We start from the raw sequence: 26,944 nt of genomic DNA on the forward strand, positions 1-26,944 counted from the left end.
CTCCTTTGTGGGAGTGGCTTGCTGGTCATGTGACCTGGTGGGAGTGGCTTGCCAGCCATGTGTTTTCTTTCTTTCTTTCTTTCTTTCTTTCTTCTCTCTCTCTCTCTCTCTCCCTCTCTCTCTCTCTCTCTCTCTCTCTCTCTCTCTCTCTCTCTCTCTCTCTCTCTCTCCTTCCTTCCTTTTGTCTCTCTGTCCCTTTTTTCGGTAGATTTGACGAACCGGTTCTACCGAATAGGTGCAAACTGGTAGGAACCCACCTCTGGTTTGAGGACATGTTGTTTTCATCTGTCATGGGAGATTGGATGCTGGTGGCTGAAGCTTGCTAAACGTTGGAGACAGATTAATATTCTGAAGTTCTCAGAATATTAATAGAAAAGAATATTTGTAACTCAGGGTTTGGTGTGGCTCTTGAGCAGTTAGTGGAGCTGGCAGCAGATCCAAGCAGTGAGGTGGTTGGGGAGGAACATGGGCCGGTCCTAGAGTCTGGGGAAGGCTCTGATGAGGGCTCTGTGTCAGAGGCAAAGAGGCAGCCAGAGCCGTATGCCAGTTATCAGCTGCCTTCAGAGTCGGACATCAGTGGGGTAGAAGAACAGCTGGAGCCTGTTCCCAGTGTGTGCATGTGCAGAGTTGCCAGATGAAGGAAACAGCTAAGGAACAAGGGTCAACTTGGGAGTAAGGCCACAGGTGGACGATGAACGGCCCCTCCCATAGGGAATAAAAGAGGAGTGAAAGGGGAGTGGAGTTTGCAGGAGGCAATTAGTTCGCTTAATTGGTTGGTGTCTTTCCAAGGCTCTTTGCCAGGTTTTGCAAATATCGGCCTGGCAGCTCTCCAATCCAGATAAGGTCTGTGATTGAAAATCCTCCTTTGAAAGACTTTGCTAAGCAGAATTTACAGTCAATTAATAAAAAGGGTTTTTGTCGGGACAAGGAGTTTGGGAAGCCTAAGTCAGAACAGGGTTCAATTGTGAGGCCCTTGGTGCTCTCTGAGCTTGGTTGTTATCTTACAGATGTTTGCAGGCCCCAGTTCCTTCTAACACTGATGATGTTACCTAGTTAGGTCATGAAACATCTGCAAGAAAACAACCAAGCTCAGAGAGCACCAAGAGGCCCATTTTCATGTCTGAAGGACGCCTAGTGGGTGAAGATGCTCTAGGACAGGGGTGTAGAAATTGATTTCATTGAGGGCCGCGTCAGGGTTGTGTTTGAACCTCGGGGGGCCAGGATGGGCATGATCCAAGGTAGGCATGGCCATCTCAATGTCACTCATTTCGGAGACACCTGCATTGGCCACAGTGCTCTGCCAGAGAAAATGGGCTCGTGAGCTTCGTTTTTGGCTGGAACGGCCTCCTGCAACCCTCTGCTGGCAAAAACGGAGATTGGGAGGACATCACATGGCCTTCGCAAGCTCTGTTTTTGACTGGGACAGCCTCCTGCAACCCTCCCAAGCGCCATTTTCACTGTCACAGACACCGCAGGCCGGTCCTTCACTGTTTCCAGGGTGGCCCCATGGGCCAGATCTAATCACCCCGCAGGCCAGATCTGGCCCGTGAGCCTTGTGTTTGATGCCCCTGCTCTAGGATGATTGTTGTGGCCAAGCAAGAGCCATTGGAGCTGCCACCAGACTCCGACAGTGAGGGGCCCTGGAGGATGTGGAGGACCCTGGACAGGGTTCCGACTCCAAGCAGGGTGCCGAGAGGCTGGTTGGCCACCAGAAGGGACCTGAGCCTTGGACCAGTGGGGAGGAGACAAGGGAGAGTGAGATGAATGCCAGTAGTAAATTGTTCCTGGATGCATGCCATCGAAGAGCTACTAGGAGTCAGGAACAGTTGCGCAGTTACAGGAGGTAATTGCTCTCAGCTGGTGGTCATTAGGCTCCACTCCAGACTATAAAAAGACTCCTTGTGCACACGCCCCTCTTTGCAGAAGTCAACGCAGGATTGAATGTCGAAGGACATTACTGTGAGCTTGGCAGGCTGGATCGCTGCCAAGCCTTATCTGTGTTTATTGCTGCCCAAACTTGTCTGTGCCGGTTTGCTGCCAAGGACCTGTCTGTCTGTTAATTAAATGCTGTAACTTATCTCTGGCTCGGAGTGTGTGTTGATGTGGGACGAGGGGGGTTAGAACAGATGATTCTGTTCCTCCTTCCAGAGTTACAGTTGAACCAAACACGCTCCTTCTACTTACCAAGTACTCTTTCTCCCATTCCCCCTAGGGCCAAATATGCTGTTTGGAATGCTTCTGCTTTCTCCTCATCCAGAGGCTCTTCCTTTCCGTTAACCAGCATGGTGGTGCATCTCTCTAAAATCCGTTCGGGAGCACCTTTCATCACCAGCAGGAAACGCTTGTCATTCGGGTCTTCAGTTTCATGGATGGAGAGCTGAAGTCAAAGGAGAAGCAATGACTGAAATGCACTGGTATATTGCAGGGTGGATTCAGGGCATCTGAATGGAACTGAGTGTTTACTGGCCAGATGCCTTTCCTATTGCCAAAGCGGAGTTTGCAGTGGATATATTCTAGCAAGCATCCTTGCACTTGGGAGCGAAAACGGGATGTGGGGACTCCTGGAAGGGGAAGGGAGGGGCCACCCAGAGGCGGTATTTGTCGGTTCTCTGAACCGGTTAAAATTTCTGTTACCGGTTCGTGCAAACCAGTCCAAACTGGCTGAATACCACCTCTGACCAGTGCTCATCTCCATTTTTTGCCTGAGAAAGTCCAAAGACATTTCCCATGATTATGTGGCCAGCATGACTGTACACCAAAGGCACCCAGAATGCTATTACCCTCCCACCAAAGTGGTACCTATTCATCTACTCGCATGTGCATGCTTTTGAACTATATACGTTACTCCGGCTAAAATACAATCTCATTTTCTTCAAGATGATCTATTTTCCACCCAGGCATCTTGTAGTGTGTTTTAGTTCACAGGACAACAGAGAAAAATCATATTGTTACCTGAAACTTGTTAGTGGAATTGAAGGGGATTTCTGCCACTTTCCGGTTTTTCTTCCTGATGTCCATGACGTCGCCCAAAACCACTTCTGAGAACTTTAGAAGAGCTGTTTCTGAAGCATCTCCCACGACTATTCTCTGGAGATTTTGAAAATTTACCTCAGTAAAAAAACCTCACGTACCAACATTATTGTGCACATTTTTGTTATATTAAGATAAAGGTTCCCCCACACATACGTGCTAGTCATTCCTGACTCTAGGGGGCAGTGTTCATCTCCTTTTCAAAGCCGAAGAGCCAGCACTGTCTGAAGACGTCTCCGTGGTCATGTGGCCGGCATGGCTAAATGCCGAAGGCTCACGGAACGTTGTTACCTTCCCACCAAAGGTGGTTCCTATTTTTCTACTTGCATTTTTAGATGCTTTCGAACTGCAGAAGCTGGGACAAGTCATGGGAGCTTACTCTAATACATTAGCTATTCCCTTTATTATATCACGTACCTCTGATTTTAGCCTCATTGTAAAAGAAAAATATTATCTTTTTTTCATGATAAACAATAAGGGATTTGTTTAAATGAATTCTGAAAAAGACAGCTTTCCACACTAAAAGTCACGTGGCTTCTAAACACTTCCAAACAGTCTCTTAATATAGTTAAATGCTCAGCTCACAATTTAAATTCTCCCCTCACCACAAGGGCAGAGCTGCATCTCCTTTGGTATTTTATTGATTTCGAGGGGCAAAATGCTTTTAGCCCATTGGTGATATGTCCAGTGGTGGGATTCAAATAATTGAACAAACGGTTCTCTGCCCTAATGATTTCGTCCAACAACCAGTTCACCAAACTGCTCGGAAAGTTAACAACCGGTTCTCCCGAAGTGGTGCGAACCGGCTGAATCCCACCACTGCCCTCAGGGCTTAGTTTGGAGAACTGCTCCGGCAATGTTGCATGTTGAATGTCTGAGTTTGGGATCGGAAAGTAAGAAAATGTGATTGCTTGAACCAAACTTTGTTTGTCATAACACCCACAGATTCTTTTAAGGGAACACTTTATATCAGGGGGAAAAAAAGCAATTGCTCAGAGGTTGAAAAGCTCCATCTTTCCAAATGCTTGATGGACTACAAATCCCATCATCCCTATCTATTGACAAAGAGTTGTGGAACTCCACAGTTGCCTACTCGTATCTTAGATGTTGCAAAATGAACTTCCTGTTTCCAAAATAAATTCAGAAACTCAAAACAGCTTTTATGGAGTCCTCCATACCTTCATGATGGGTACATTTTCTTGGCCTGGCCTAAATTCAGCCCGGTTACAGAGGGAGACAATTTTGGATAATGCAGCCCATGTGCCTGACGTTTGGTCGAACGATTGACCTGAAAACAGAAGGAGCAACAATTATTCTCTAATCAATAACAAGGTGTCAAGTTCCAAAACCCAAGAAAGATAGGATAAGAGTCTTATATTGTTCCTCATTCACAGACGGAAATCTTGCTAAACTAAAGCAGACTATTTGCATCATAAAACATATACTCTGGAAACTATTAGGGAGGAACTGTCTTCACCTTCTTTCTCCCACACTAAATTGAACTGTCACTTGCTCCTGTGGAATTCAGCCCATCCCTCCTCGGAATCCAGACTACGTTCCATCACACCCTTGGTGAGTTGCCCATCTCTTTTAACCCCAGGCTGATTATTTACTTGACTGATCTTCGCTGGTGTCCGCTGAGAAGACTTCATTGTCAAACCACAGGTGAGCTACAGTCATTCGATTCTGGGTCAGTGTTCCTGTCTTGTCGGAGCAGATGACAGAAGTGGATCCAAGTGTCTCTACGGCTTCCAAATTCTTGACCAAACAATTCTTTTTGGCCATCCTCTTGGCAGTCAAGGACAAGCTTACCTATCAATGAATGGGGATGGAATATGTCAGGTACAAGAATTCAGGAACTGGGATAGAGTTCAAAAGTACTATTTCATGCTGCTTATAACAAGAATCTGATCTATTAATGGTCAAGATGAATTGGCGCCAGATAACAGTCAATGGATGTCAGGGGGGGGGGTATGTTTTTGGTCTCTTATGGGAGCGCATAGACTCCAAACTGATGATCTTTTGACCCCGCCTTCAAGCTCAGCTTTATTATCTCCTACAGAAAAGTCAAGTGGTTTAAGCAGATGTCTGTAAGCAAGGATCAGGGTTTTCCCACCATTCCATCCATGATGCTCATTTATTCATTTTATTTGTCAATTTAGTTCTACAATGGCCCATTTGCACAAAGTCTATGTGATTTAGATTGACTTTCTAGAGTTAGGCAACCTCATATTGGGTTGAGCAGATATTCCCGTCCTATTGCAAACATGCCTTGAATAAGGCTGCTAGAAGATGTCTCTTTTAGACAATACTAGCTGATAACCCGGCGCTGTCCAGGTGTTTATTTATCCCAGCCCTCCTTCCATGAATGTCACCGCAATTTCTAATGTTGGATTTTCCCCCTTACCCAAGGGAGCCCCCTTGTGGAGTACTGTGAAGCTATTACCATGGCAACTCCACTGTGCTGTACAGTAGAAGCCATTTAAGGCACAACAGGCTGTATCTTAACAGAACACACACACTGAGAGGTTTTAAGGGTGTCCTACCCCCACAGTATTTGTTTTCAGAGAGTAAGTCATCTGTGTACAAAGTTTGGTTAAAATTGCTCGAGGCGTTCCAGAGTTATGCTGGAACACACACACATACACACACACACACACACACACACAGCTATATATATATATATATGATTTTTTACAACCCCTGGTAAGCCCCAATTATCTGGATCTCTGCCTAGTATGCCTAGTGTGCAATATAGCCCAGGTTCAAATCCCAGTAAGGGTATGGCTAGCTGATGAGAGCTAAATAGCTTGAAATAGATCTATACTAGTCTCCCTTTATTTATTTATCAGCACAAATAAAACACACACACACACACACACACACACACACACACACACACACACACACATATATATATATATATATATATATATATATATATATATATATATGTAGGTCTCTAGTTGTTCGGGTTTTCTCCCGCGTAGAATTGGAGATGTCTTGGCGACGTTTTGACGAAGTCTCATTCGTCATCTTCAGGCGGCTTCAGACTACTTCAGGTTTGGTGTTTCCAGGAGTAGTGTGAGATCTCGGCTGTTTGTTGCTTTTAACTGCCAGTTAAACTGCCAAGACATCTCCAATTCTACGCGGGAGAAAACCCGAACAACTAGAGACCTACATACTAACACCCGCAAAAACCTCAGAAAATATATATATATATATATATATATATATATATATATATATATATATATATATATATATATATATATATATATATATATATACACACACACATACATACATACATACATACATACATACATACATATACACATACACATACACATACACATACACATACACATACACACATACATACATACATACATACACAAACTTTCAAACAAGGAAGAGAGCTAAAATCCAGATTTGGAAATCGTGGGATTTTTAAAAATTGTATGATGCATCATTTAACATGCTAGAAATAGAGGTTAGTGCTAGACTGATATTTTCTTCGGCATTATTTTTGTCAACGAGCGGGGGAGGGAAATATTAGCGAAATTCCCACGAGTGGTGTGCTAAGTCTCGGCAATTAACCTAGATGGAGTTGGCTGAGTACAGTTCTGTGTGGTTTTGCACATTTGCATATGATAACCTATCTTTCTTCATACAGTCCTCTTTCCAACTAAAGGCAGTCCTAATGCAGTTTGCCCATCGTACTCGTAAGTCAGGACAGTGATAAGAAAGGCTGGCCATGCGACTGACCCAATTTTTCCTCTTTTTTTTGCAGTGGTTGTTAAGTGAATCACTACAGTCAGTAAGTGAAGCCATGAAGGCTTCTTTGTACCCTGGAAGACATGGTTTGTCTCCACCTGCACCAAAGAAGTTCCTTTAATCATTCTAATTTAATGTCCTGGAGGATCTTACTCTAAGTACTAGCTGGACCTGATCCACTTTTGATCACCACACTATAAAAAAAGATGTTGAGGCTCTAGAAAGAGTGCAAAGAAGAGCAACCAATATGATTAGGGGACTAGAAGCTGAAACATACAATGAACAGTTGCAGGTACTCAGCATGGCTAGTCTAGTGAAGAGAAGAACCAGGGGAGACATGATAGCAGGAATAATGGATGGAAACTGAACAAAGAGAGATTCAACCTGGAAATAAGGAGAAATTTTCTGACAGTGAGAACAATCAATGAATGGAACAGAAGTTGCCTTCAGAAGTTGTGGGAGCTTCATCACTGGAAGCTTTCAAGAAGAGACTGGACTGTCATCTGTCAGAAATGATGCAGGGTCTCCTGCTTGGGTGGGGGGTTTGGACTGGATGACCTACAAGGTCCCTTCCAACTCTTTTAATCTATAACTTACCTGTCAGCCAGGAGCTGCTACTAGCGCTAACTAGAGAATGACTGGAAGGAACTACAAAGGAGAACCAACCATGTGCCAGAACCTTTGCATTACTTAAGAAAGTTCTAAAAGTCTACCACAACATATTGAAAGTTGAAATGCCATGAGGATTCGGCAGAACAGAAGTTTCATTACAAGAGAAGCCACCATTGGAGAACATTCCCACCCAGCACATTGAGAAGTCTTCTCCTAAAAGTTCATATCCTCTTGTGTTCGGTAGAAGACCACGTTTCACCTGCAGACCCGGAGTTCTGCAGAATTACTGATGGTGCAAGCGGAGCAATGCATACTCACCGTAACCGTAGCTAACAGTCCCTCAGGCACGTTGGCCACAATGATACCGATGAGGAAGATGATGGAATCCAGGACGTGGTAATGCATGGAGACCGCAATGATGAAGAAAAGCACTCCAATGGAGATAGCAACACCGGCCACAATGTGGACAAAGTGTTCTATCTCAAGAGCAATGGGTGTCTTCTCATTCCCCACTCCAGATGCCAGAGAGGCAATTCGGCCGATGATAGTGTTGTCACCTGTGTTGATCACAATCCCCGTAGCAGTACCTAAGAGAAAGGATTGGTTAGCAAGAAGACTAGACCAACAGAAGAGAATGGTTGTTCCTCAGTGGTGTCCTGAGGGGTCCTTGGTGCTCTCTGAGCTTGGTTGTTTTCTTGTAGACATTTCACGACCAAACTAGATAACAACATCCATGCTAGAAGGGAGCGGGGTTTGCTCTCTATTTATATACAAGTGGTTTGCCCTGTCAGTATTGGTGGGGGTGTTTTTGGTGGTTCCTGATGAACACTTCCATCAACACTGGCAAAGCAAGGTTAAACAGGGTATATAAACAGAGAGCAAACCACACTCCCTTCTAGCCCTGATGATGTTATCTAGTTGGGTCATAAAGCATCTTCAGGAAAATAACCAAGTCCAGATAACGCCAAGGACCCCAAAGAAGGCTATACAGTATATTGATAAACTGAACATTTCTTCCATTCAAGTTTTCGTCACACAACCCTGCCTTTTCCTGACACTTCCTCCATACATTCATGCATATATACAAGTAGAGACCATCTCCTGGACTTTGGATCAGAAGGATCCCTATGCTCCAGAAGATTGGGGGGGTCAAAGATCAGCTTCGATTCCCCCCCCCATATATTTGTTTCCAACTTCAAAACACTGGATTAAATGTTCTTGTTTTAACATACTAGCTGGATACCCATGCGTCGTTAGAAAACTATATGATCAGGCTTGATAATTAATGCGTGTTATGATTGGGCTTGATACATTAACACTTAACGCTTGAAAATTAATGTAGAATGTGAAATTCTTTAGTATCAAAGTGTGTTAATATCAGGCAATTGGCAGTTGGGACAGAGTTCTTTTAAGGTGGGGAGGGGGAGTAGAGCGTCTAGGTCCTTAGCATCAATGCATGTTCACCTAATACTGTATAAGAAATACTGATGAGTTGATGGTCATTTAGAAAAATCCTTTCTTAGCGAGCACGTAGAAGCCAAGAGGAATGTACGTGCCGAATTTGAAGTTTGTAGGCTTTACAGTTCTGAAGGTTTTGTGATGAGTGGTTGGTATTTGGCTTTTATATAGATAGATAGGTAAATAATGATTAAGGGTGGGAAGTCCAGCCTTGAACCTCACTGGGTTCGGCCCCAAAGTATAGAAAAATGGTAGGTAACAGAGTCTTTCTCCTGGTTGCAATTTCACATAGGCACAAAATGGAAAGGACAGTTCGGGTAACATGTGAGATTGTCATGGCAGGGAATTGAACTAGCTCTAACAGGAGGCAGATGTGAAGCAACCTGCCTCGGGCAGCAGATCCTGGGTGGCATGGTGAGGCAGGAAATTGTTATTTACTTTGCTTGATTGCAATTTTATTGCCTTGTTCCCATTCTTTGAATTTTATTGGCTGTTTCTGTTTCCCCAAAGAAGGGGCTTATGGGATTTTTTTTTCCTGCCTTGCAGGTCAAAGATAAACTAAAAATGGAGTCGCCAAGAATGTTCTCGGAGTAATACAACAGAGATGCAATGTTAAGGAGCAAACCGCCTTGAGCTTTGACGAGTCTCATCCTGTCTCTGTCACTCCTCTGACACACATACCTTCCAAGCAGGTTGTGGAATAGAAACCAATGTTTTTGGTTTCCAGTGGATTTTCGTGAGTGAATTCACATGAGCGGGACTGAGGTTCTGACTCCCCAGTGAGAGAAGAATTGTCCACCTGTGAAACAAAGATCAACATGAGATTAGAGGTTAGGGGTAGGGGGAGTGGTTAGGGGTTAGAGGTTAGGGTTAGGGATAGGGATAGGTGTTGGGGTAGGAGAAGTGGTTAGGGTTAGGAGTTAGAAGCTAGGGGTTAGGGGCTGGGGGGTAGGGGTAGGGGTTGGGGTAGGGTTAGGGGAAGTGGTTAGGGGTAGGAGTAGGGGTAGAGTAGGAGGTAGGGGTTAGGGGTTAGGGGTTAAGGGTTAAGGGAAGGGATAGGGGTTTGGAGTTAGGGGTAGGATTAGGGATAGGGGTGAGGGTAGGGGTTAGGGGTTAGGGATTAGGGATTGGGGGCTAGGGCTTAGGGGTAGGGGTAAGGGTAGGGGTTAGGGTTTTAACCACTGAGCCACCACATCCCTATATTATTTTGTATACTGCTACATAATATAATATATTATAATCACTATGTATATGTAAATATTAGTTGAAAAATTATTGCCATGTATACCTAAATAGTATTATTATTATTGTTATTAGTATTGGATATAAAGTAAATTGACCCGGACAATACACTGTCCACTAAGCACTTATGTATGTCAAAGGGGAAAAAAACTAAATAAAATTTAAAAAACAACAACAACATGAGATTATGGGAGCCTTCCAGATGTTCAGGTATCGTGTTACACAAACATTTTTCTTAATTGTCCTCCTTATGGTAGAACTTGTCTTTTTTTAAAAAGGGGCAAAACTCTGAGAAGGATAATTGTACTACAAGATTTCAGATTCTAAGAATGATGATCCAAGAAAGTGAATCAGGGAGTGGACAGCAGAATTTTTAGTTGGAGGCAAGGGAGAAGTTTTTCAATAAAGAACAAGAGTGAACGGTGTTAGGAGAGAATACTTTTCATGGATTTCCCCTTATTCCTATTTCCTTTCTACAGTATATCACAGAAGTGAGTACACCCCCCCTCACATTTTGTAAATATTTAAATATATCTTTTCATGTGACAATACTGAAGAAATGACACTTGGCTACAATGTAAAGTAGTGAGTATACAGCTTGTGTAACAGTGTAAATGTGCTGTCCCCTCAAAATAACACAACACACAGCCATTCATGTCTAAACTGCTGGCAGCAAATACTTAAATATTTACAAAATGTGAGGGGGGTGCACTCACTTCTGTGATATTATCTCCATCTCTATTAGAGATATTAGAGATAAATGCTGGATTATTCTTCATTGCAACCTAATTGTTTATTTATATTTTCACTCAACCTTAATCACCTGTTTCATTAAAAAAATACACGTGTGCCTTTCTCAAACTTTTTGGCATTTCCTGCAAAATAGGACAGCAATTAAGAAACATCTCTACTCCCCGGCACCCATCTTTCACTTGCTTCATCTAAAATATTTTGAGCAGGGTAAACAAATCCAGAGTTGAAGTAGAGTTTACACTGTTGTCATCTCAGTCTTAGGCAACTAGACAAAACACTTCAGAAAGGGAACAACTTACAGAATTTACGGTCATAACATGATAATTCCTGCGGGAAGACTTTTCTTGTAAAAGGATACAGAAATGCTACTTGTAAAAGTTTAAAAGAGTCTCCATGGTTTTTTCCCCCCCTTTGCTATTGAACAAACTTGTTTTTCAGATGCTTTACTTCTGCTGGTAGCTTTGTAACTCAGGGTCAAACTAAGAGGGTCCTTGGTGCTCTCTGAGTTGGCTGTTTTCTTGCAGATGATTCATGATTTAACTAAGGAACATTATCAGGGCTAGAAGGAAGTGGGGTTTATGGAGAGGAGGAAGAAGAGAAGAGGAGGAGGGGGAGGAGGAGGAGGAGGAGGAGGAGGAGAAGGACTGTAGGATCCTTGGTGTTCTCTGAATCTGGTCATTTTCTTGCAGACATTTCATTACCCAATTAGGGAACTTCATCAATAGCAATAGCAATAGCAGTAGACTTATATACCGCTTCATAGGGCTTTCAGCCCTCTCTAAGCGGTTTACAGAGAGTCAGCATATTGCCCCCAACAATCTGGGTCCTCATTTTACCCACCTCGGAAGGATGGAAGGCTGAGACAACCCTGAGCCGGTGAGATTTGAACCGCTGAACTGCTGATCTAGCAGTAGCCTGCAGTGCTGCATTTAACCACTGCGCCACCTTGGCTCTTAACACTCATCAGTGCTAGGATGATGATATTGCCTAGTTAGATAATTTTTCACTTGGTTTGTAAACTTACCTTACAACCCTGAGACTGGATTACTCGGATGTCAGCTGGTATTCGGTCTCCGCCTTTGATTTCAACAATGTCCCCCACCACTAGCTGGTCAGCTGGAATTTCTCTTTTTTCCGCATCTCTGAAGACAAGGGCTTGCTGGTACAAAAAAACATAGAGATGCTTTAGTTGGAGAATTGACCTGACAATTATAATATATTTGGAGCCATTCAAATAAGACAGATCTGCCTAGGGCTAATTGTGTTTACATTTGTGTTCACAATACTCTATGTTGCCCCAAAGATGCTTTTTCCAAAGGCAGTTTAACGTTTTTGGTTTTTTTCATTGAAAACATTTCATCTGTTGAAGGAGGAGGAGGAGGAGGAGGAGGAGGAGGAGGAGGAGGAGGAGGAGGAGGTGGTGGTGGTGGTGGTGGTGGTGGTGGTGGTGGTGGTGGTGGAGGAGGAGGAGGAGGAGGAGGAGGAGGAGGTGGTGGTGGTGGTGGTGGTGGTGGAGGAGGAGGAGGAGGAGGAGGAGGAGGAGGAGGAGGAGGAGGTGGTGGTGGTGGTGGTGGTGGTGGTGGTGGTGGTGGTGGAGGAGGAGGAGGAGGAGGAGGGGGAGGAGGTGGTGGTGGTGGTGGTGGTGGAGGAGGAGGAGGAGGAGGTGGTGGTGGTGGTGGTGGTGGTGGTGGTGGTGGAGGAGGAGGAGGAGGAGGAGGAGGAGGAGGAGGAAAAAATGATTCTTGAATGAGAAGCAAAACATCTTCAAGGAAAAACATAGAAAGTTCAGTTGCCTTTGGAAAAAGTATCTTTGGGACAACCATGACCTGGATGATTGAGAACCTCCATAGCCAAAACTATACGTTGTTCTCCAGATATTATGGGTAAGCTCTAATTTGGAACTCAATATATAATGGGAACAGAGAGCTAACTTCCCTTTTAATTGCATTGACTTCTAGACCAATCTCGTTTCTTCTACCCACTCTAGGAAAAATAAAATGTCAAAGTACCTCTTCTTAGATGCATTAGTAGACTAATCATTATTGGAAATTCACCTGTGGGATCATTTTGCCGAAGCTGGCCATTATGTTTGTGCTCTTCGCTTCTTGATAATAAGCGAACATCCCGGTCAAAATGACAACCAGTGCAAGGACCACGCCCAGGTAGAGCTGGAAAGGAAGATCATCCAGATTAGGTAGAAACAAAAGCACTCTTTTTATAGAAGACTTCAAAAGCCACGAGAAGAAATCAGTCACAAGAAAATGGTGATGTGGCATCTTCTCATCTGCCTGCAGAAGAAAAGTCCGTCGCTGGAGGTCTTCAAGAAAAGCTTATACAGCTAATTGTCAGGGATGGAATAAGGTCTTCTGGACAGGAAGTCAGATTAGAAGACCTCCTAGGTCCCTTCCAGCCCTATGACTCTATGATTGTGCTGTTTCACTACAATGGAATCAGGACCGCTGGTCATTTCAATCAATCGATCGATAAAAAAAGAAATTGCCAAGCAGCGTGATGGAAGCACACAACTTCGCAGATGATCTTCAGCCAAGTAATATAACTTCCATCCGCTTGGAAGTCACATCGGATGTTGTGATGCTGTTCTCCAGAAGGGGGTTGCACCAAGAACTCAAAGATTAGGAGAATTCAGATTTGCTAAGGGTTGGATAGGGTCTTAACGTTCAGCAACGCTGAAAATCCACCCCTCCTTCCATAATATATGGCACCTTTACCCTGATTACATGAGAGCCCTCCGCAATGAACTCACTGATCCTTAATTTGATCTACGTTTTCCTTTAGCTGGTGCATACCCAAGAAGGCTCAAGTGAAGTGGCTGCATTGAGGAGACCTTGCCTGATTTTGAAAAGCTAAACTGCTTGGAACCGGCTGACCCTTGGGCAGGACACCAAGTTGTAGGCTAGACCGAGAAGGTGATAAAACACCACGGGGCAAAACCATAACAAACAAGTCATCTACTGCAGCCAAAAATAATAATGATCATAATATTAAATTACCGGGAAGCAGTCTAGGCAGCCTTAACCGCTTTATGTTGCAAGAACAACAGTAAAGGTTTCCATAAAAACTTACACTATTGGCCATCTATCAACAAGTTCACTTGTCCTTTTTTTATCTTAAAAGCAATCTTCACTCCTACATTCAATAAAGATTACAACTTTGTCGGGCCAACTTTCTCATACCGGGAAGAAACGTTTTGACCCCGGGTGGAACGATCATGAAACATGGAGTCCCCGATAAAAATGTGATACGGACAGTCCTTGAGGTACGAGCAGAATTTCCGTTGCCACTTGGCACTTGGTAACAGATCTCACCGCTTTACCGTGCTTTGCAGCCCTCTCTAAGTGGTTTACAGAGTTGGCATTTTGCCCCTAACAATGTGTGTCCTCATTTTACCCACCTCGGAAAGATGGAAGGCTGAGTCTTGAGCCTGGTGAGATTCGAACTGCCAAATTGCAAGCAGCTGGCAGCTGGCAGTCAGCAGAAATTGTTCTGACCTACGCTTCCCCAGCAGCATGAAGCTGAATCCTCGTCCTGATAAACTCCTTTTATTTAATTTACAGTGAATTCCTCTCCAGCAAAGTCTTTCCTCTCCCACAGTCTTTCAAGATAGTACACAGTTACCGACCTTTATCAGGCTTGGAGAGTGGCCGGGCCGATATCTTTCAGACGCCACAATACTTGGCAAGAATGCAGGAATGAACTAACTTCGGCAAAAACACCTCCTCTTTCACTCCTCTTTTATTTCCTCTAGGAGGGGGCATTCATCGTCTACCTGTGGTATTACTCCCAAGTCAACCCTTGTTACTTAGCTGTTCCCTTCATCTGGCAATTCTACGCATGCACACACTGGGAACAGGCTCCAGCTGTTCATCTGCCTCACTGATGTCTGACTCTGAAGGCAGCTGATAACCGTCAGATGGCCCCATCTCTGCCTCCAACAAAGAGCCCTTGTCATAGTCCAGGACTGGTCCAAGGAAGAGCCATGGTGGTGTAGTGGTTAGAATGCAGTGCTGTGCAGTTCGAATCTCACCAGGCTCAAGGTTGACTCAGCCATCCATCCTTCCAAGGTCGGTAAAATGAGGAGACCCAGATTGTTGGGGGCAAGAGGCTGACTCTGTAAACCACTTAGAGAGGGCTATGAAGCACTCTAAAGTGGCATATAAATCTATTGTTATTGGGAGGGGGGAGAAAGCAGCATAAAACTCACATTGTCGAACGCCGAAGCTACTTGTTGAGAATATTGAATGCCAAAAGCGACGCAGCAGAGGATGGCTCCAATCCACAAGAGGATGGAGAACCCGCCTATCATTTGCTTGAGGAACTTGATGATTTCCGGGGTCGATTTGGGGGGGCGTGAGAGCGTTGGGACCATCGCGGGCCAGAATCTCCGCTGCTCGTGCACTTGTGAGACCCTTTAAGCAGACAAGAGGGAGAGGGTTAAAATCAACAGCTCAGCACACCTACAACTTCAAATCTGAAATTGACGAGCCGGGGGGGACATTGACAAACCAGTGCATTGGGGGAAGGAAATGTTAACGCCATTTAATATTGAGCTCATATTGGTCTATCTCTCTGTGCTTGTCTATACAGATTACTGGTAGATTCATTTATATCAGCATAGATTCATTTATATCTGTGTTTGTGTGTGTGTGTGTATGTGTGTGTGCACGCATGCACGCACACACACACACACACATACACACACCAGTAGTGGAATTCAAAATTTTTTACTACCGGTTCTGTAGGTGTGGATTGGGGGGCATGGCTTGGGGGCATGGCAGGGGAAGGATACTGCAAAATCCCCATTCCCTCCCAATCAACTGGGACTCGGGAGGCAGAGAATAGATCGGGATGGGGCCAGGGATGGGTCGCTGCTGGCGTTACTGCCGGTTCGCTTCGCCCACGCGCCCACTGCGCATTGCACATGCGCAGTTGCCTCAAAATTGTTCTGCGTATGCACAGAACATTTTAACATGACTAAAAACATGCTGGTAATGGCATGGGAGGTTGGGAAACTGGTTTGGGGATGTGGCAAGCCTGATGTCCCTACCAGTCACAATTTTCACTACCGGTTCACCCGAACCGGTACGAACAAGTAGCAACCCAACTCTGGGCGGGGCCAGCCAGAGGTGGTATTTACCGGTTCTCTGAACTACTCAAAATTTCCACTATCGGTTCTCCAGAACTGGTCAGAATCTGCTGAATATCCACCCCTCTCTCTCACACATACACATTCCCAGCAAACTTACCGATGGCCTGAAACTTAAGAAGAGGCAATTATGGATTCCAATTGCAACAAACATTTCAAGTACATTATTTCAAGGACAAGAGCACAAATTCTATTTTTAGCAACACACTGAACTAAATAGATTTTAATAGCATTCCACTACTCAGCCGTAACATTTATGAATGTTCTCTGCCCAGTATTGACTTACTTTAATGATGCTGGTGCCATATTTATCTTCCAGTTCTTGGATGCTGAGTTTATGGTCATCCTGAAAGAGTAAGAAAAAGGCAGATGATTAAGGCTTCTTATTTGTTGGTTTTATGAGGACAATGTGCTGGTCGAAGGACCACTGACTCCACACTTGTCACAAATGCAAAATACGCATGCATAAAATAGTTGATTAGTTTCCTTGGTCACATCTTGTCCACCTTATTATAGTTCTCCCGAAATGTATTACCATGTTTTCCCAAAAATAAGACAGGGTCTTATTTTCTTTTGACACCTCCCCCCCCCAATAAGTGTTTGGTTTTATTTTCTGGGAGGTCTTATTATTTTTGAAGTGCAGGAGGCCCCTTGGGGGGGACTGGCTGTGCATCCATTTAAATATTTTAGGGGAGGGCTTATTTTAGCACATGCGCTCAAAAGCCTGATTGGTCTTATCATCCAGGGAGGTCTTATTTTCAGGGAAACAGGGTAGCTATCCTCTATCTTATTAAAATTCTTTAACGTACTGAAAAATCCTTCTATGGTTACTCACAAATGTCAACGTCTCATTTATCCGAAACTATCTGATAACCCGGCATTGCCTGGGTATTTATTTATCCTAAGCCTTTATTAGACAGGAAAAGCCCTGATTTCGGCGACAATTAAATTAGTTACAAATGTTTTCTCTGTGCCCCCAGAAGCATCAAGAAAAGTGATACCACCTTAATTTCTAATGTTGGGTTTTCCCCCTTCCCAAAGGGAGCTCCCTTGTGGAGTACTGTGAAGGCGTTACTCCACTGCGCTGCACAGTAGAATCCATTTTACAAAAGTACGGTAGAAGTCATTGTAAGGCACAACAGGCTGTATCTTAACAGAACACACACCCTGAGGGTTTCTTACCCCTATAGTATTTGTTTCCAGAGAGTAAGTCTTCTAATGTACCAAGTTTGGTTGAAATTGCTCAAGGCTGGAACGCTGTTATGCTGGAACACACACACACACACCCTCACACACACACCATTTTTCTTAATGTATAGAAGATTCTGGTAAAGTTTTGCAATGATTTCTTGCTTAAAATTGAAGTTGTACGGTAATTCCTCCTGTTCTTATTGAGAGATAAGAAAACTATGAAGCAGCAGCTGAAAGCAGAACCAGATATATGGACGAAACAATCTAGGTTTTGGTGGGTCTTTCCGAAGATTTGGCTGAAATGATAACTCGGGAATCCTAAATAGTTGCTTGGAACAAACGTATCTTGGAAGTTATCTGGCAAGAACTAAATTTCCTTAGAGAACCAACTAAATTGTCTGACTTGCTTTGTACATGATTGCAGTGAAAGCGAAATTTTTCGGCATTAAGTGCTGAAACCAAAATGTGCATGCATGTGCCAGCATGAAAGAAACAACCAGCTGACTGGTACATGCATGCCTGGGGGGGGGGGTTGGCTCTTTTGGGCTGTTTTTGGGGCCATTTTCAGGCTGTTTGGGGCCCAAAAGCAGCCTGAAAAATGGCTTAAAAATGGCAGTTTTTCGGGCTGTTTTCCAGCGCTCCCATGAAAATCAGCTGGACAGAAACCAGAAGAGCAGCTGGCGACGGCGCATATGCCCACAGAGAAGGCTCTGGCAAGCATGCCCTAGGTTCTCCATCACAGCATTATTGCATTGCACCAGATTATGAGATTTTTTTTAATGATTTGTTTTGTGACTTCCTTGTGGGAATGAATTATGACTCAATACCAAAGTAAGCATAAATCAATAATCTCGCCTAGCAATACTAAAATAGTCTTTAGCTTGAGGTCCACCGGAGAGCATAAACCTTCTAAATACATTTGCTCTCTAGTCGAGTTTGACTTCTGGAGGCTTCATGGAGACATCCCTGCAGCTTTCTTGACAATATCAAAGGGAATTTGTCCTAGTTTTCTCCTTATTTCCCCTTATTTTCCAACTTATCCTTCACTTCTCTGATTTTCCAATAGTCCTTCCTCCAAGAATTAAGTAGGTGCAATCCAGGTTTAGCCTTTTTTTACATCGACCGAGGTCAGCCAAGTGCTGCCATCTAGCTGAATATTGAAAAGTTGCTGTCGGTATTGATTTGGTATTTTCAAATCAGACCTGAACTTGGTGAGTCGAGAGACAAGTCTATGCAATTCTTGGCAGGGTTTCCAGAAGTGTTTTGTCCTTGCCTTCTCCTTCCTGGTCTAAGAGAAAGTGACTGGCCCAAAGTCACCCAGTCCATTTTATTTTTTTTTAACCTTTATATTATGTGTTTCTTTTAATTGTTGTACGCCGCCCTGAGTCCTTAAGAGAAGGGCGGCATATAAATGTAATAAATCTCAAATCTCAAACAGGCTTTGTGCCTAAGGCAGGACTAGAACTCATGGTTTCCTCCCTCCCAATCCAACCACTGGACCGCACTGGAAGGAAATGCCCCTCTGCATTGTTATCTTTTCTCTTGGAGGGGAGCAAGTTGCATCTGGTGAGAGCCAATTTTCACCAAGGTTAATACATGTATAGGAATTATAAAATTAGCAAAAAAAAGCAACAACCCCAAAACCTAATCTCAGCTCAATTAAAAGAAAGCTTTTTAGAAATAGATTGATAGAAAGATGATTGATAGATGATAAATAGATAGATAGATAGATAGATAGATAGATAGATAGATAGATAGATAGATAGATAGATAGATGACAGACAGACAGACAGATAGATAGATCGATGATTGATAGATAATAGCTAGATAGCTAGATAGCTAGATAGCTAGATAGCTAGATAGCTAGATAGCTAGCTAGATAGCTAGATAGATAGATAGATAGATAGATAGATAGATAGATAGATAGATAGATAGATAGATAGATAGATGATAGATAGATAGATAGATAGATAGATAGATAGAAAGAAAGATAGATAGATAGATAGATAGATAGATAGATAGATAGATAGATAGATAGATAGATGATAGATAGATAGATAGATAGATAGATAGATAGATAGATAGATAGATAGATAGATAGATAGATAGATAGATTCTGCCCTGGCAAAAGTTTGCAATGATGTCTTGTTTAAAATGGAAGATGTACTGTAATTCCTCTTGTTATAAAGCAGCAGCTTTAGATAGATAGATAGATAGATAGATAGATAGATAGATAGATAGATAGATAGATAGATAGATAGATAGATAGATAGATAGATGATAGATTAGATAGACAGACAGACAGATAGATAGATTCCTGCTGCTTAATGCTTGTTGAAGTAAAAGAGGGACTAAGAATAAATATTGACTGGGAACAGAATCATCCAGTTTGGAGGGAAAAGCTTGCATTTTTCAAAGACTCAAGAGCAACAAAGAGAAAGAAAGGTTGCCCCACAGATTTAACAATGACCCTTCAAACTGGGTAAAGCTTATTCAAAAATGTAGAACCAAGGAAGGGACTTGGGAGATCCTGCAACATTTAAGGTCCCTTCTTATTCCCTATAATTCGTTATTCCCCTCAACCTCTTTGAAACTCCAAGGTCTCTTTTAGTCCAAATCTGAAACATTTCCCAATGAGCCTTCTTCAAGGTGTGTATAAAGTACTTTATATAGTCTCTCTCTCTCTCTCTCTCTCTCTCTCTCTCTCTCTCTCTCTCTTTCTTTCTCTCTCTGTCTGTCCCTCCCTCCCCCCTCTCTCTCTACTTCCCCCCCCTGTTTCTCTCCAAATGGATATTAATCTTCCTGATGAAATCTTGGGTGGAGCCTGACAAACAAGACTTGTCATGAAGGAAGGAAAAAAACTCAAGATTGCAATGATTGCTATCTTCATTGTAACAAGGATTGTAACTGGTTTGCAGAGGCATCTCCGTGTGTTTTCCTGGTTATGGACGGTTAAGGTTCACGGCGCTGTGGAAATCTTGTGGCCAGAGAAGACATCGATTTTCCTAATTTAATTGAATGGGCCAGAAGTGGATTGCGTCTCTCTGTGCGATCTTGTTGCCTTCATTCATAGATCTGGGACTAATTTGCCAAGGGCAGAGGCAACTTTTGTAAGCAGCTCTGCTTTGGAACGGAAGTCTCAGGATTTTTGGATAGAGGCATCGGCTTAATAAAATTAGGGTAATGATAGTATTTGCCTACCTAATTGAAATGCAATTAACTTGCATATGGAACACCATTTGGGTTTGGAGAGTAAGGGCACAGAACTATTTGTTGTCATAGAGATGAGTCATTTGAGAAGCAAATTACTTCCTGGTCCAAGACTGAAACTTTTGTATTAATAATCATTGTCCTTAAAAAAAAAAATCAGGAAAACAAGAGATCTTATATTCGATCTACCTGTGCAACCATGAATTAACAAGAATGTATGCTGCGAGTCACTTACCAAATCCAGCTCTTTCTTAAGTTCTTCGGTCTTATCTTTCTTTTTATTGCCTTTCAAATCATTTTCCTTTTCGTCTTCCTTGTAGCCATCATCCACATCTTTGGTCCCACTTATCTCTATTGAATAGATACCCCAATTTTTCTAAAATGTAATTCAGCAGGAAAGTTAGTCGGTTTTATTTTGGTTAAATCTCCGGTTTATTTTCATGCCTCCATTAAAAGGGCTCTGTCTTGTAAGCCGACCCCCCAAAACTTCCCTTCTGCCTTTACTACAGCAGCTACTTAGAGAACTGTGTGAGATAAACAGTAAACAGTAACAGAGTTGGAAGGGACGTTGGCGGTCATCTAGTCCAACCCCCTGCTCACGCAGGAGGGATTTGAATCGCTGAACTGCCAACCTTTCTGATCGACAAGATCGGTGATTCTATAACTCCTTCTTGTAACAATCCTGCAAAACTTTAATCTGGAGATGTGTTCTGAGTTAGCTGTTATTGGAATGAAGATTGTGCGTTCCTTTGACCCTCGTGGTGCAACAATCGTATCAGTGTCGCCACCACAAGCCAAAGACAACACAACCCTGTATTGCTGAGATATCTGTTTTACATTTCTTTGCAAAAACGAATCGGATCAGGTGGAAACTCAGACAGGGAAGCAAAGTGGATAAAATAAATAAAACCTCTACAAACTCAATGAATTGTTTGTTTTATGGGTAGACTGTGTGGGATGGAGTTCACCATGTTTATATACATAACTTCCCAGATCGTAATTGATCTATAAAATTGCAATCCACTCTTTAAACCACCAGCAAGAGGCTGACTCCATTCCTTTCCAGATTCTTTGAGACTCAGATGATTGCACTGCTAGGCATGGCCATATTTGGTTTACCAGCTGCATTTCTGGTTGCTATGGCAATATGGGATGCAGTTAAAAGCCCTTTAAAAACCCTTTTGTTTTCATTTTTCAAGCAGTCATTCCTATCATTTATTTTGTCTACCATTGATGGGTCTTTTAATTATTTCTCTGCTTGTGGTTTGTTTTTTTTTATTTTTTTTTAAATAACCCTCGTGTAACTTTTTTCCCCCCTCTAATTGGTATTACCAGGAGTCCCACAATTTAGCTCAACTATTCATAAGTTTAATTACTGCTTGAGGATTTTGCAGAAAGGAAAATATTTTCAGTTTACGAGCCTTTGTTTCTCCTCCGTATCATCTCAAATCCCATCTTCTCCTGTTTATTTATTTATTTATTGAATTTATAGGCCGCCCAATCCGGAAGGACTCTGGGTGGCTTACAAAGAAAAAGAAAAAAAGAAAAGCAAAAAAAGAATAATTTAAAAATTCCCAACACGCATACATTTCTAATCAGGGCTGGACTTTTACAATAAGGTCAACAGCCCCAGGCCTGCCGGAACAGCCAGGTTTTAACAGCTTTTCTGAAGGCCATGAGAGTGGGTAAGGTCCGGACCTCTGGGGGTAGCTGATTCCACAGGGTCGGACCAGCCACAGAGAAGGCTCTCCTCCGGGGGCCCACCAGCTGACACTGTCCAGCTGACGGCATCCAAAGGAGGCCCAATCTGTGGGATCTTATCGGCCGTTTGGGATTTCCAAAGCACTGCTCCACCATATTGAACTCAGTTCATCCTTCTCTCCAAACTTAGCACAAAAAAAAAATAGCGACAGAGATGATACAGGAACTAAGAGTATGGGTATCAAACGCGTGGCGTCACATTGCCATCATGTGGTGCATCACAATGTTTTTCCCCTCCGCAAAGCTAGGGTGGGCGTGGCCTGACACATCCGACCCGCGGGCCACCAATTTGGCACACCCCTGACTGGATAAACTGTACAATGAACAATTAAGGGACCTAAGTATGTCTAGAGTAGAATAGAAAAGGACTAGGAGTGACATGATAGCTATCTTCCACTACTTAAGAGGTTGCCACAGAGAAAACAGGGTCAACCTATTTTCCAAAGCACCTGAGGGCAGAATAAGAAGAAACGGATGGAAACTTATCGAGGAGAGAAGCAACTTAGGACTAAGGAGGAATTTCCTGGCAGCGGGGACACTTAATCAGTGGAACATCTTAATTCCAGAGAGTTGTGGGTTCTCCATCACTGGAGGCTTTTAAGAAGAGACTGGACCATCACATGTCTGAAACGGTGTGCTTGAGCAGGGAGCTGGACAAAGATTCCTTCTAGAAGACCTCCAAGCTCCCTTCCAACTCTGCTGTTCTAACTAATTCTCCAACCCACCATCCTGAAGGCAGTGGAAAAGAAGCAATGGGTGGAAACTAAACAAGGAGGAAACCAACTTAGAACGAAGGAGAAATTTCCTAACAGTGAAAACAATAGACCAGTGGAAGAGCTTGCCTCCAGAAGTTGTGGCTGCTCAAACACTGGAGGTTTCTAAGAAGAGACTGGACATCCGTTTCTCTGAAATGGTAGAGGGTCTCCTGCGTGAGCAGAAGGTTAGACTAGAAGACCTCCAAGGTCCCCTCCAACTTGGACACAACCAGATTTTTCTTATGCTCTGCTAGTACTTAAAAGTTACAGTTATAGAAGCTTGCAAGTGTAGATCCGGGAAGGGACCACAATAATTATCCAATCCAAACTTCTGCAAGTAATTAACCCATCGTTAGAGATGACTAGCCATCCTCTCCCTAAAATCTTCCAGAGATACACAACCATCAACCAAAAGATTGCCCCACTGATATGCAGATCTCACCACCAGGAAGCCTGAAACTATTGCAGCAATAGATAAGCAACTTGGTTGGGGTGTTGTGACACAGAGGCCAGCATCTATGAGTTCCTGGGGATCAATGATCTCAGTGCCCTGAACTTCTGAAGACGGCGTGGTCTTCATTAGGGGGCTTCTCTCTGTTTTGGCAATCTCAGGGTGGTTCTTGTTAGGCTGGCTGAGTTTGCCGAGAATGCCAAGGGAATTTTAAAAGCCCTTGAAATGACACATTGACCGAGATCCTTCCCCAGCGGATGCTTTTCAGATGACTGAATTCAGAGGAAGGAGCATCGTTCAGAAGAGGTTTCAACTCAGCCGAAGGGGGTAGGTTGCAGAGCGTGAGAAGGATCCTATTTAAGGAGAGATTGGACAGCTATTTGTCTGAAAGGACAGAGAGTCTCCTGTTTCTGCAAGGGGTTGGACTGGAAGACCTCCAAGGTCCCTTCCAATTCTGTTATTTCTGTTCAGTTATCATTTAAATGAGGTCGTAGAGAAACATTGACATTTAATCTAGATAATCCTGAGTGATAGATAAGAGAGGGAGACCTAATGGTCAGATTTAAAATTCTGCATCAAAATCAGAAATATTTTATATAGTCTCTCTCTCTCTGTCTCTCTCTTTCTCTCTTTCTCTCTCGCTTTCTCTCTCTCTGTGTCTATCTCTCCCTCCCTCTCTTCCCTCTCTCTCCCTCTCTCTCTCCCTCCCTCCCTCTCTTCCCCCTCTTTCTCCTTCCCTCTCTTCCCCATCCCTCCCTCCCCTCCCTCCTTCCCTCTCTTTCCCCTCTCCCTCCCTCCCTTCATCTCTTCCCCCCTCTCTCCCCTCCTCCCTCCCTCTCCCCCTCTCTCAATCCCTCTCTCCCTCCCTCTCTCCTTCCCTCCCTCCCTTCCAAAACCTTCAGGTTCCCCCAAAACCAAGCTCCTTCCCCCAAAACCCTCTTGCTAAAATTTTGCTGCAAGTTGCCTTTCAACACCCCCCCCCCAAAAAAAAGCTCATTCATCTTCCAACCTCAAAGAAGAGCCACCGGTGGTGGGTTCTTCATCATTCCCAAATTCCCAATTTACTCACCTTTCCCATTTTGCGACTTCTTCTTCCTTGGACCAGGGAAGAGAAGCGGGAGGGTGATGTGTTTCTGGAAGGCAACTCAACCTGTGGACCACAAGGAGCTGGCTCGAAAGTACCAGAGCAGGTGCTAGAAATCAACTAGAACCCAGAAGTTGGACTGGAGGAGCTCTGGAAAGGAAGAGGCTCTTACAAAGAGACTTTGTAACCTCCTAGTAGGTGATCCAAGGTGAGCTGGAGCCCTCTTCAAATTTAGGCATCCTTTGGATGAGACAGGTTCACCTCCCTGTGGGAAGCATCTGTTACCTGTTGGCCTTTTTATGTAGGTAAGCTAAGCCACGCCTCCTGGTCTTCTCCCAGTCATCCCAGCCTGGGCTGCACTCAACAGTAGGTGGAAGCATACCACAACAACAGGCAGCGTCCCAGGTCAAAGCTGCTAATTATACTTTGCAAACTTTGCTCTCTGGGCTCCATAAAAGCCTTTGTTTCCTTCTCCTTTTCTCGTGAATTACATGAATGAAAACGAAAGAGATCTATTTTAGACTTTACAGTTTACTTTTCTGATCAGGGACGAGAAGAACAAGACGAAGGGGGAAATTTACCTGGCACCGATTCAGACAGATTAACAGAGTTAGAAGGGACCTTGTAGGTCATCTAGTCCAACCCCTCTGCTCAGTGCTCAAGCAGAACACCCTACAGGTAGCCCTCTACTTGCAACTCTAGATCTCTGTTGCTAAGCGAGACGGTGGTTTAGCCCCATTTTACGACCTTTCTCACCCCTGTTTTGAAGTGAATCAATGCAGTCGTTCGGTTAGTAACCCGGCTGCAAAGTGAATCTGGATTTCCCCCCATTGACTTTACTTGTCAGAAGATTGCAAAAGGGGATCGCGTGATTCCAAGACACTGCAGCGGTCATAAGTATAAGTAAGTCCTTCACTTATGACCACAGTTGAGGCCAACGTGTATGTGGCTAAGTGAGACATTTGCTCAGTGAGTTTCGCAACCCGTTTTGCAACCTCCCTTGTCGCTGTTGAAAATTCCCCAGCCCAAAATTTCCCATTGCTAAGTCGTTATGTGAGAATTGCCCCCTTTGATTTTTTTCCGCCAACCGTCGTTAAGTGAATCATGACAGTTCTTAAATTAGTCGCACGGTTGTTAAGCAAATCTGGTTTTCCCATTGAATTTGCTCATCAGAAGGTCGCAAACGGGGATCGCCTGACCCTGAGACACGACAACCGTCGTAAGTGTGAGTCAGTGGCCAAAGGCTTGGATTTTTTAATCACATAAAATGGGGGAGCTGCAACAGCCATGGGGAAAAACGTCTATAAGCTGATTTTTTCCAGTCCTGCTATAACTCTGAACAGTCACTAAAATGACTTTTTGTTTTCAAACAGTGTTTTTTTAAAATATATATATATATTACAAATTTTAAATTCTTTTGTAAACAAAGTGTTGCCGGGGTTTTCCCCTTTAACATTCTCTCATGCACATAATTCATTTTACATCATATTTCCATTTCCAATTTTAGCCCTATGATTTCCATCCCTTGTTTTTCATTTTAAACTGAATTTTTTTTCGTAACACATAAACAATATCATTATTTGCCCCTTCAGAAATAAACCAAATTGATCATTTCATTTTCCATCTGCTATTCTGTTTCCTATAGGTAGCGTATAGCCTCAAATGCAATTTTTATATAATAAGCATTTTACTTAATTAGTTATCCACAACGAATAAGATTAGTATAATTCCCTCACCTCTTAATTAGCTACATATCATTAACAGTATAAGCATATTTCATTTTATTCTAGTAATATATCCCTTCTTTCCCTTCCTCCTTTTCCAACCATTTTCTCTTAGTTCATCTCTTACTCTCTTTAATGTTCCACTTTTCATTAATTTTCTGGTTTTCTTTTTATCCCACGTTCTTAGATTCTTTTTTTTTCTTTTTATATGTATTATACCTTTTCTTCTGAATCTTTTCTATCACTTTTCGATAGATTGTTTGAATTAACTGACTGTTGCAAATCAAGGACTACCTACCTGTCATCTGGTGGAAACTCTCTGTATTATTAGGATCGCATTTCATTTTCAATTCTCCAGAATTGCTAGATTTCTTATTTTATAATCTTAACAATCTAAAGCTGGCAAAACCAGACGGTTTGCTATTCGAGCTGCTCCCCACGGACACTCTTCAACGGAACGGCTCCCATCTAGGGTGTTCTACAGCTAGTCAACATTAACAGAGTTAGAAGGGACCTTGGAGGTCATCTAGTCCAACCCCCTGCTAACGGAGGAGACCTGTACTAGGGATTCGAACTGCCAAACTGCCGACCTATCTGATCCTTGACTTAGAACTGTTTTCTTAGTGTCCGAAGTTACAAGCCCATTGGGAAAAAAAAGTGACATAGGGCCCTTTTTCACACTTACGACCACCGCAACATTCCCGTGGCCAAGTGATTTACCCTCGGTTG

General features: G+C 43.2%; 1 protein-coding gene across 1 annotated transcript in view; it reads right to left on the reverse strand.

Moving 5' to 3' along the window:
* Positions 1–24,550, reverse strand: part of ATP12A (ATPase H+/K+ transporting non-gastric alpha2 subunit) — a 41,230-nt gene extending 16,680 nt beyond the window's left edge. The window contains 13 exon segments of the mRNA XM_032229326.1: positions 2,185–2,377; positions 2,953–3,087; positions 4,209–4,318; positions 4,644–4,842; positions 7,741–8,009; positions 9,562–9,679; positions 11,900–12,034; positions 12,930–13,043; positions 15,098–15,241; positions 15,243–15,302; positions 16,326–16,385; positions 20,676–20,816; positions 24,477–24,550. Of these exon segments, the coding sequence (XP_032085217.1) occupies positions 2,185–2,377; positions 2,953–3,087; positions 4,209–4,318; positions 4,644–4,842; positions 7,741–8,009; positions 9,562–9,679; positions 11,900–12,034; positions 12,930–13,043; positions 15,098–15,241; positions 15,243–15,302; positions 16,326–16,385; positions 20,676–20,816; positions 24,477–24,485 (1,687 nt within the window). The 5' untranslated portion in view covers positions 24,486–24,550.
* Positions 24,551–26,944: the final 2,394 nt, after the last annotated feature.

Source organism: Thamnophis elegans, chromosome 13 (assembly GCF_009769535.1).
Source record: "Thamnophis elegans isolate rThaEle1 chromosome 13, rThaEle1.pri, whole genome shotgun sequence".
NCBI lineage: Eukaryota > Metazoa > Chordata > Lepidosauria > Squamata > Colubridae > Thamnophis > Thamnophis elegans.